The 12,025-nt window shown below is 35.8% G+C and overlaps 1 protein-coding gene across 1 annotated transcript; it reads left to right on the top strand.

Moving 5' to 3' along the window:
- Positions 1-1,330: 1,330 nt before the first annotated feature.
- LOC133721409 (transcription initiation factor IIB) lies at positions 1,331-5,399 on the top strand. The gene is made up of 7 exons (XM_062148012.1): positions 1,331-1,772; positions 2,525-2,549; positions 3,548-3,677; positions 3,772-3,902; positions 4,055-4,143; positions 4,821-4,897; positions 5,037-5,399. The coding sequence occupies exons 1-7, from the start codon at positions 1,420-1,422 to the stop codon at positions 5,168-5,170; spliced, it is 939 nt and encodes a 312-aa protein (XP_062003996.1). The 5' UTR covers positions 1,331-1,419; the 3' UTR covers positions 5,171-5,399.
- The last annotated feature ends 6,626 nt before the right edge of the window (positions 5,400-12,025 follow it).

Consider the following 12,025-nt stretch of genomic DNA (forward strand, 5'->3'; position numbering starts at 1 on the left):
TTCTATAAGGCATTTTTGGCTGGGCTTAACAGCTTGAAAAGATGGGAATACTTAGGTAATGGTTTTTCTGTCAGCCCTACTAGAGTGAATCGTTATGTGTAATTCTCGTTGAATTATAAAAGACCTCACATTCTTCTAAAATAAAACAATCACAAAATGATACATATTTCTCTCAAATATGAAAAGTCAACATACAATTATTTCTTTTTCCAACTCATTTGTTTTCTTCAGAAAATCAAATCACAAAATAAAAGTATGATGATCATAATCACAAAACTTACTATTTCTACCTCATAACACAATTGCACTAATACACACACACACACACACGTAGTCATATTCTCAGGAATGCCACTAATATCAACTATAGTTCACTATTTATATAAACTGAAAAGCCTTTTAATTGAAACTCAATTTTGACTTTCCCATGGATTGTTGAGGAACAAGTCCATATATTTCAAAATCAATATTTATTTTCAATAAATATAAATTCACATGCTAACAATCAATTCAAATAAAACAATAAGGTGAACTCCGTTCACTACCAGAATAACATGAGTTTACTCAATCTAAATCATGCTGCGTCTTCACACACAGAATGAGATAAAACACAAAACCACAAATACTGCTCCAAACAACTTCGTCAAGCACTTAAGGAAATTAAGGTCTCAACTTAGTACACAATGAGTCAATGAATAACGAAAGCGTTTAAAGTTTGAAACGTACACTTTGTACTAAAAACCAAAAGCTTATGTCCTATGCTAAAAGGACTTAAAATAGTTGGTGACCCTATGGTAACAAAAAAAAAAATTCAGAAATAGCTTTATATGTAATTGACCCTTTTTATATTTATATATTTTTCTTTGTTATACAGAAGAATGCTTGTAGAAGAAGAGATTGAAAGATTGGAATTGAGACTATTCAAGATTCCAATACATATAAACTGCTAGTGCTTAGGGATTTGGGAACTGAAAAACCTGAAAAAAAACAAACAAACAAAAAATCGAACGGACTTATGTCGGTTCGGGTTTTTGTTGACCCCAACTTCACAATTTAACAAGCTCCACCCAAATGTAATAAATTACAGGCCTTGTGTTTTCACTGTACGACTCGACCCGTGTGCAGCCCTAGCCAGACTTGCCTGGCCTGACGTGCCAAATGAAATGATAACTCTTAAATTGTGTATATACCAAACCCAAAAGTCCAATCCAAACCGAGAATGGGCTCTCAATCCAAGAGGTGAAAAGCAGAGAAAAGAGCAACATGAAGGTTTCATGTGTGTCCTAACAAACACTGCAATCCCTGGGTCTATCCGTCTATAAATACCCTCACCTCCTCTTTCCTATTATCGTATTATTCAACATCTCTATCTCTCTCTCACCCAAAACTATCCCACCCTCCAAAATTTAGAATAAGGAAATGTCCGATGCGTATTGCTCCGACTGCAAGCGCCAGACGGAGGTGGTGTTCGATCACTCCGCCGGCGACACCGTCTGCTCCGAGTGCGGCCTCGTCCTCGAGTCCCATTCCATCGACGAGACGTCCGAGTGGCGAACCTTCGCCAACGAGTCCGGCGATAACGACCCCGTCCGTGTCGGTGGCCCCACCAACCCGCTCCTGGCCGATGGCGGATTGTCCACCGTCATCGCCAAGCCCAATGGAGCTTCCGGCGAGTTCCTCTCTTCGTCTTTGGGCAGGTGGCAGAACCGCGGCTCCAATCCGGATCGGGGCTTGATACTCGCCTTCAAAACCATCGCTACCATGTCCGATAGGTAACAACCCTTTCGGTGCTCTCCTTTTCCCTTTTTTCAATTGGAATTTTTAGGGTTTGTTTGAGAGTTTTGGAGTTGGATCGGTTGGTTCTATGTGAAGCTGATTCGGGATGTTGGGAGACTAGGAATCATAATTCAAGGTTGTGGAATTGGAAGGACGCTGGTTGAGGCTAATTTTAGGTTTCCCAAACTTGATGGAAATATTGAAGCATCCCTAGGACAATTGATTGGCTCTGAAATCATAATCTCAATAGTGCCAATATCTCAACTCGCAGTCTGTTTGATCCTTCTACTTCCAATATTCACTTGGGGTTGGGTTTAAAATTTCAATGTCTAATCCCAGAATTTTGGATTGGTAATAAAGATGAGGGGAAAAGTTCTCATTCCCGTCTGGTTATATATGTGTACAAGGACCGTATGTTTAGTTGTTTTAGTGGAACTACATGCCCCGTAGCTAACTGAACATAGTATTTACTCCTGTGCAAATGGCGTTCAGAGTCGAAATAAAATTGTTCGACTTTCAAATTTTGTCATGGCAACCAATGGAGGATATTACTATTACACTTTTGATATCAGTTACTATGATTTTTATTATTTCATGTGTGGAATTCTCACTTCTTCCCTTTCGTAATGAGTGATGTGTGGAGAGTACTAAGGGTTTGAATATTTTCCTTTTGTGCTACATTTCTTTAAAAATGAGACTGTAAGCTACTACAGAGAAAAATACCTGATGTGATAATATTGTGTTTCAGGTTGGGCCTTGTTGCAACCATCAAGGTATGCTAGTTGATCACTAATAGTTGCTTCTTTATGGGATCATCAATGATTCTAGTACATTTATCTGCCTATACACTTTTTAGTTTGAAATAAAATAATTTGTTGTTTCTGGTTCTATTGAGTGTTTTAGTTTGTTTTAAGGACTTCTTGTAATCTCTTGTACTGTGATCCTTTCTTCTAACAAAATTTGTGGTTCTTAAAAAAAGTAAAGAAATTTGTTCATGATTGTCGTTTGTGATTGTGAGTGACGTAGGACTTTCATATTATAAAACAATATATGAAAGTCATTCTGAATGAGTGACGGAAACGTATTGTCTGTTATTCAGTATCCATATGATATATGAAATCTTGTTCTGAAAATTTTCAGAGTAGCAGAACTTAGTTTAGTACTGTACATTTTCATTTCACGTATGCATATTGATCATAGTATTGCCTAAATGTTCAAAAGAGTTTGTGTCCCTGAGAAGAATTTGGTTTGAGCTGCCCATTACAGTTTTCGGCCACAATTTTTGAAGCAGATGGTATTAAATGGGAAATAGTTGGCTAATTGTATATGGGCAAAAGAGTGGACAATCAATAGATCATTTATCTTTTCACTCTTGCTTCCTGTGGCATATTTAGTTTGAGAAGGATATTTGGCTTGTGAAGGAAACATAAGAGTCAAGTGGAATGGGTTTCCTTAACAGTTGATTTCAGTTTTTTTGAAAGTTGGGGGAGGGTAGAACTTGTATAGACACATGTGCTATTATAAGGAGTATGAGAACAAGTTGAATTCATTTTGCTTGTTGCTTATGCCCTTTTGCATCATCTGTTTCTTGTTGTTGGTAGCTGTACAAGCAAAATATTTTAACTAGAGCCTATAAATCACATGTTCATTTCTCAATACATAACTGTTGAAGTTAAATGTTTAGGTTTATCACTTATCTTGCTTATTAGTTTTTTGTTTAATGATTTGAGTGTTAATCATACCTAATTTTACTTTTATGATTGATATGAAGGATCGAGCTAATGAGATATATAAGAGGGTGGAAGATCAAAAGTCTAGTAGAGGAAGAAATCAGGATGCGTTATTGGCTGCTTGCCTATACATTGCTTGTCGACAAGAAGACAAGCCCCGCACTGTAAAGGGTACAGCTTATGATTTTTTTTTAACATCTGGATGCTTCCTGAATTATCTTTCCCTTTGTGTATAAGCTTCCCTGAACCTGTGGATTTCAATTAGAAATTTGCTCCGTTGCCAATGGAGCCACAAAGAAAGAAATTGGCCGAGCAAAAGAATACATAGTGAAACAGCTGGGATTGGAGAAGGGTCAGTCAGTGGAGATGGGAACAATACATGCCGGGGACTTTATGGTGAGAACTGTTTTCTTTCTCGCTTGAATCCTTTTTTGATTTCAAGTAGAAAATAACCCTTGAATCTGACTTACCTGCATATAGAGCTAGAGTTAATAGTAGTTATTTTTCTCTTTGTTTTATGTTGCCACTGACTTAATATCAACTTGCAGAGGCGTTTCTGTTCCAACCTTGGTATGAATAATCAAGCGGTCAAAGCTGCTCAAGAAGCTGTGCAGAAGTCAGAAGAATTTGATATAAGGTAGTTCTTGTTTGTACGGATTATGAGGAAAATAGTCTTTAATTTCAGTACTAACCATTTCCTTGATAAGAAACCAAAAAAGACGAAAAAAATAATATTTCGTAGCAGTTCGGTTATTGTGAATAGCAGTAGCATATTCACATAGGTTCATGGTTCATTATACCAAATGTCATGTTCTACCACAAATGTTTTGATTTTGTTCATTAATAATAAAGAACATGTTATGTATATCTTATGATTTTTTGCAGTACTTTTAGGAAAAGGAACAATGAGGCGTCATAATGATTGGTTGGAACAAGTACCAAAGAAAATAAGAAATGATGTTCTGTATTTCTGTTTCAACTATAAAAACTGCCCTTCACAACTTAAGAAATGGTGAATCTATCATATTTGGCTATTTTTCAGTTGAACTCGACAATCTGCCATAAAGTATATGTACTGATAAGGTTAAAGATTCTAATAGTTTGAGATTTTTATACATTTTCTGTATGACCCAATCAATTTTGACTCATCCCCTGAGATTTGATGAGAATTATGGTTTATTTTATCATTTTCCTGCTCTTTATTTGCTTTTTTCTTAGACCATATGGAGCCAAGGTTTGGGTGTAAAGTTTTTCGGATTGTCATATGACATGTGCTCTTCATACTGGCTACTAACTATGGCATTATGTTTTCAGGAGGAGCCCTATATCAATAGCAGCAGCAGTTATATATATTATAACTCAACTTTCAGATGATAAGAAGCCTTTAAAAGGTTCAATATTGTTTTTCCTTTGGTCTATGATCTATATGCTGCATTATTTATATGTACAGGTCATGTTCATGCAATCTCAATATGCACCAACATATCTTCATAACATGTGCTGAACTTGAGCAATGGCTAATGTGTGCAGATATCTCACTCGCTACTGGAGTAGCAGAAGGAACCATCAGAAACTCATACAAAGACCTTTATCCTCATGTATCTAAGATAATACCCAACTGGTATGCCAAGGAGGAGGATCTGAAGAACCTTTGCAGCCCTTGAAATGTTGGCAAGCGGATTACTCGAGAATTGAATTGCATTGGAGCATTTTTCTTGGTTGTGCTAAACTCGGATGTATGAACAACGCAGAAGGCTTAAATTTCATTGGGGATTTTTTTTGCTTTCTCATAGTAAATTAATGTTAAACGAAAGACTGAACCGAGTTGAATGCTCGAACTAGGATAAATATGTATTCAAGTTTTAATTTTATTTTTATTTTTTATTTCAAGCAGGTGATACTTTCAGTTTTACCAATAAGAGGACAGAGGCAATTTTTGTCTTCTAATAAGTCTAGACTCTACCACTGTAACAAAAGTGCCCGGGCATATTTCTTCCTAAACCCTAAATCATTTGGGAAAAGATATTGCCAGGTAAAAAGAAGCTCACTGGTTGAGGCAGGGTTTATATCAGGTCACTTCTTCCTGACGTTACAGAGGTGACCAAAAATACGAGGAAAAATAATTTCAGTGAGCACCGTCGACTTTGGTGAACAATTCCCACCGTAAGCTTTACTAAATTTCAATTATAATTTTTTTTTTGGCTTTTGATAGGATGAAAATAAAATTGAGGGACTTAAAACTCCCAATGAGTGGAGGGCTTATTTTTGAGAATATTGAGTAGCGTCCCATTAGAAATTGGTCAACACCATCCAATGTAAGTTATCCACAATTCACCATACGTGCTGAGATATGTGAGAGCGTGAGTATTGTCCCACATTGAGAAATGAGATATAGTATATAAGGAATTAAGGTTATTGGCTTCACGCATAACCCTTCTTGTTGATTCTTTAGTGGCCCAACATTCTCAATAAAGACTATTTTTTATCTCAAAAATTCACTAGATATTTGGCGCCCTGGCCCAATTGTTGAAAGCTGCATTTTACTCCTTTATGCATATGGCCCAACCCATTGATACTGCTTCGCTCTCTGGTGAGCATAGGTTTGGTTTTTTTTGGAGGCTCCTTCTCCTACTTTGTCTGTTGTTCGAATTGAATTTTCGTACATGTTATTGCTTTTTTACCGGTTAATAAAAGAGCCTGATTGTTTCTCACTTTTACCAAAAGAATGTGAAGCGCCCTGTTGGGAGTAAAAATACATGAAGAAGGTTCAGTCCCATGCTCCTAAGAAGATGAAGATCAATGAGTGCAAGAAGAAGTTTACGGTTGTTGTACTTGTATGATAGCATAGGTATAGTGGTGTCACAATTTTTTTAAAACTGATCATGAATGACTTGTTTGCTTTTTGTCACGATCTTGCATTGTTCTTAGGATTATTCACCAAAAAAAAAAAATGTTCTTAGGGTCCTTAACTCATAATTCCAATTCTGGGAAAAATTTTCTCCAACAGCCAAAAAAAAAAAAAAAAAAAAATCAGAAACAAAAAGAAAGTTCGCCATCAACCCATTTAACCTAAAAATTAAACAAAAACATTGGAAAAAAAAAAATTAGACTTTTGATACATTTCCCTTTGTTCTTGACTTGTTGGCTATCTAAAATGTGTGTTTACTCAAGTTGTGAACATATATGGTCAAATATAATCTAGTTAATTGATGTGGTTGAATCCAATATGCTTATCAATGGATCTCGACATCCATAACCATGAGAAGGCAAACAGAAGAAGGGAGGTCGGCGACTCAGAGTGAATCTTTTTGTACATGCCCAAATCTTTTTCACTTTGAGCATTTAGGCTTTCTTTTGAACCAAAGACATCACTGTGGTATTTTCTACAAATCTTACACTCTGACAGAGAAGAATTCCTAATGCAATCATTATTCTTTACTGTGGTATTAGTCTTTCTATTCCTTCCCATTTTTGTCCTTTTTCTTTCTAATTCTTTTTAAACTTGGAAAAGCAATTTCTGTCTTAATTATAACCACTCTGATTCTCTCTTGAAACAATGCTAAAAAATTGAAAAGCACTCTCTGTTTCATTCTCATCCTATGTTTCTAATCTCTGGTCAAAAGTTTTGAGAGATCTTTTAAAAGCTTTTCTCTCCATATCTTTTGTTTCTTCAATGATTGCAACTATCGATTCATACTTTTTAATTAAACCCAGAAGAATCTCCTGAACTATCATTTTCTCTGCTATTACTTCACTATAGGATTTTATTTGATTCACAATAAAGCCAACCCTAGTCAAATAATCTTTAAGCAATTCATCCTTAGTCATTCGAGTATATTTAAAATCCCTTTTTAAAGACTAAAGTTTTACCACTCTAACCTTTGTTGTACCTTTGTATTCTTCTTGCAATGTTTTCTAAGTAGTGTTTGTTGTCTCCTCATTTGAGATGGGGAAATAATCTCATCGGTCACTGCACATTGAATCACAGCTAGGGCTTTAGCATCCCTATTAATGTTGCTCTTCAGAATCAATTTCTTGACTATGGTAAGAGTCTCTCTATCTATTCGACAAGACTTCAAAGATCATGTGAGACGAAAATTATACTACTCTTGATCCTCCAGAAGTCGTAGTTCTCATTGTTGAAGATTGGAGTAAGTATATCACCACTGCTACTTGTGTCCGCCACGATTTTGATGAAATTGATTCTAGGGTTTCATTATTTGAAATCTCCCTAATTGAATCACAGTACACCCCAAAACTCTTGGATCAAATTAGTGCTCTGATACCATGTTGAAATTTAGCTCTTTGCTTTATCGATCACATGCACTCACACAAATTCACAACAATAAATATGATTACTGTAGTAGCAAATCGATCACTGCAGTGATAGCAGATGAAAAGAGGCAGAAGGAATGAAGGAGTTGTGCTCACACTGTAGCTACGACCTATTTTCGTTAATATTGAACAACTAATTTGTGAGACTTATTATTCTAAAAAAAAAAAAAAATTGTGAGACTTATAACATCTCCTTAAGTCTGGAGCGCGTTCTTTGTTAGTTGGTGTGTATTTGAATACAATTGTTTAGTAGAGACTCAGGATATTATTTCAAGATGTACTCTAGGTGCCTATTGTAATCAGGGGTTTAGGCTCAATGTCCCCCTCTTGTATTCGACGGTTTCATTAATCAAGGCTTGAGGGCAGCCGCACCAGCCCTTTATTCAAAAAAAAAAAAAAAAAAAAAAATCTCCTTAAGTCAAACATGTGGCATATACTCTGACCATACAAAATCTATTGCAGCAAATTTCAAACATGTGGCATTTTCAAGAGTGTACGTAATTTTAACAATCTCAACATAGACCCTGCAAATTCACATATCAAACACCAATAGAGAAAGTCTCAGATAGACGATATCTCCTTCAATGAAAAGTCCACATCCCTCATTATCTAGAGGACCCTCTACTTCTCCACCAACAGTTCACAAATGCACCTAACCGTCCGATATAGATCAGATCTTAAGAAATCAAACGGGCAACTACACACACATCGTTGTCCTCATCGTCAGCGACGCCATCATCATCAACTCGGTCCACCACCGGAGTACCGGACCTCATGGATAACACTGTAGCCAAGCTCTGGGTAACGTCCTCAACGCAGCGCGCCTTAGTTGGATTGAGTAGAGAGAGAGATCGAGTTGCTAGCTTTCATATTTAAAAGTCAAAAATTGTTCCTAATCTCTATAATACTACATCTGGATCGTTATAACACGAAGTATAACTATTCGGGGTACTCTTTTCTTTGTTACTAGGCAGAAATTCTAACTACTTAGACTATTAAGTATAAACACCTGGATTTTTATTAGTTTCCACTTGTCAATAATGAAAGCTCTCTGCAGATAAAATGAAAATAATAACAAGTACAATTATTGTTGATCGAAATATTATATCTCTTTTTTCACCTACTTCATCTTATCTGATCTTGATTCTCATGCATATATCCTAATGACTATGAACACAGTATCTGTAAACCTGAATATGTAGCTTATCAATCCCAATTGCCACAGCTTACAGACCCAATTGTGAGATTGATCGAACTATATATAGTGATCGTTGAATACGCAAGCTGCAATTGAAAGCTATGAGCTGTATATAGTGACATGCCCGTCGACTGAAAACAACTCTTGGGAGTTGGAATAGCCGGTAATTGATCAATCAATTGTGGACAGATGCATGCTGCAGCATGCAATATGATCAAGTGGAGTCTGCGTGCGTAGGGCACAGTAATCAATCAATGAAAAATTAATTATATGGGGCGGCATAGGATAAGGATCATCAGAGATTCAGAATATGTATGTGTGTGTATCTTCCAAACATATATATAGGTTTGGTGTGTGTATGCGCCCGCGTTTTACATGCAAGATCATCAAGATTGAATTGTCTGGATGAGATGGCGTACGAATCAACTTATGATCAAACCAAAGAATCTACTGATGCTTTAATTAAATTTTGACAGGTTTCGGCAATCACAGGTTTCGGCTAAATTTTGACTCATCTGCTTGCCTTGCTTGGTTGTCGTAGGGTCTAGGCTTAAAAGGCCGGCAACGCTTTATTTATTTATTTGATATATTATTATTTCCTCCTGAATGAGCTCTTTCTCCTCCTCCTATCATTAGTTTGCTTATTATTTCCATCGAGTCCTCCCGTGTCAATATCATCATGGATTCGTATTCTTACGATCTCAACTAATTTCAAATTTTTAAACATGTTAAGAAATAAGTTGTCAAATTGCATTTTAAACACATTTATCTTAAGAATTTTCCCTCATTCAAACACACTTAGAATTTTAATCTTTTTGAAATTTTAGTTTTAAAATTTTAGTCGTGTTATACTTGAGCATCGATTTGTACTATGAGGAGTTTTCGAACCTCTCAAGCTTGATCAAATGAGGTCGTATGACTTATGTCAATAGATATGTCTTCCATTGCCCCAAAAAAAAAAAAAAAAAAAAAAAAAACTATTTTTTTGTTTTTTTTTGTAAGGGGAGTACCCTTCTTTTGGGGAAAGTAAAGCACGCAATCGTATAGCCAATAGGAAGTAACAGATTTGAATTTTATTTTTCTTTTTGTAATCTATTTGATTTTATATCATTTTGAGCCAAACAACACAAATGTGTATCCTCATGGGATAATGCTACACATCCCCAGTTGGTAGGCAGAGATAGTGGCTTGCACCAACTAATTTGGCCGAAGCCACTTGATAAGTTGATATTCGTCAAACTCAAATATTTTTGTTGCAGATTCTTTGCTATCTAATCTAGGATTGATATTAAAATTTAACCATTAATCTGGAATATCATTTTTCATGTAAGCAATGACGATGGGCTGAAGACCGATGTTTTTGGGGCAAAAATTGATTAGATTTTTATTAGGTAGAATTACACAAATGATTACTGAATTTTTACTTATTTGACACTTTGATCACCCATATCACTTTTTAAAAATATCACTTTACTTGATCAATTTAGACATCGTCTTTCACTTTAGTTATTTCATCAATTTTGTTTGTCAAAGACTCGTAAATATCCACTATTTGAAAAATATTTTAGTTAAGATGGTATTTGTTGCTCTTTTTTTTTCACTTTTCTAGCTCTGTCCACCGCACTCGTATTCATCTTTTTCACGATACTCACAATCTTGATTAAGCTTCAAACTTGACCTTCCTCGATCGAAAATAGAATTAAATAAAAAAAGGAAAAAGTAAATGAATATAATTTTATTTTTATTTTTTATGATTGAACTAAAATACCCTCAAGTTTAATGGTATATAACGACAAATTTGATGACAATGATTAAAGTAGATTGTAATTTTTAACTTGAGTGACTAAAATAATATATGTGAAAAATCAGTAACCATAATGTCGAATGAATTATAACTATAACTCGACCATTTGTATAATTCTTTCTTTTTTAGTAAATTAAAAACAATCATCCTTGTTGGTCAGCTAATGTATTTAATTATTCTTGTATGATCTCACTTTCCTTTTCTTTAATTAATTTGTGCCGTCCTATGTAATATTGTAATGTGCCTGCGGCCTACATGCCAGCTAAGTTAGGTCATAAAATCATAATGCAAGATCATGGTTTTTCTTCTTTTGGTAAAAAAAAAAAAAAAAAAAAAAAAAAAAAATAGCAAAAGCATATATCTAGGTTTATTCTAATGAACCGTCAGCAATAGCATGCAAGAACGTTGGTTTTTTTTGGTCGAAAGGTAGCATCAAATAACAAGGCTCAAAGCCAAACAACAGTACAAGGGACACAGCCCAATACAGACAAGTCTGTAAAGCATGATTCACATAGTCAACTGCTAGAACAAGCAAGACTAGAGAAATCCAAATACAAAAAAGAAACAGCCGAAAACAAAAAGGCCTAAGCAGTCCAAAAAAACCCAAATCGTATTCAAAGCTTCTTCTTCATCTCCACCTTGTAGCCGCCATAGCAGATTCGACACCGGAGCTCTGACGGAAATCATGAGCGACGGTTGGTAACCAGGGGTGGTCGGCAGAGGTGCAATGCATTCTCCAATTGACCGATTACGAGAAGATCTCGCATAAAAGGATAACAACAACCAAACCAAAATAGATCTTAGCAAACAAACCTGAGATCTGAAGAGGTGGTTGAAGAGGAGTGCGAACTCTTCCATGGCAGGGCAAGGTAGACAAGAAAGAGATTTGTTCACGGTTTGGACATCTTGAGGAGCAAAGGCAGAACAAAAACTGAAAATGACCATGAGAACAAATCTGAGACTAGATCTTAGAGATTCAGATCTAAAATCTAAAAACCGATTTGAACATTGAGGACAATAATCAGAGGCAAAAGAAGAGAAAAACAAGGAAAACAAAACACCACTTGGGGGAGGAATCATCACAGACGATGAGGAATCACCACAGAGGGTGAGGCATCACCACATGGGTGAGGAAAAACAAAGAAGAAAAAAGCTGCAGAGAAGAAGAGAGCCTGAGTAGAG

The sequence above is a fragment of the Rosa rugosa genome, chromosome 7 (assembly GCF_958449725.1).
Source record: "Rosa rugosa chromosome 7, drRosRugo1.1, whole genome shotgun sequence".
In the NCBI taxonomy this organism is placed as follows: Eukaryota; Viridiplantae; Streptophyta; class Magnoliopsida; order Rosales; family Rosaceae; genus Rosa; species Rosa rugosa.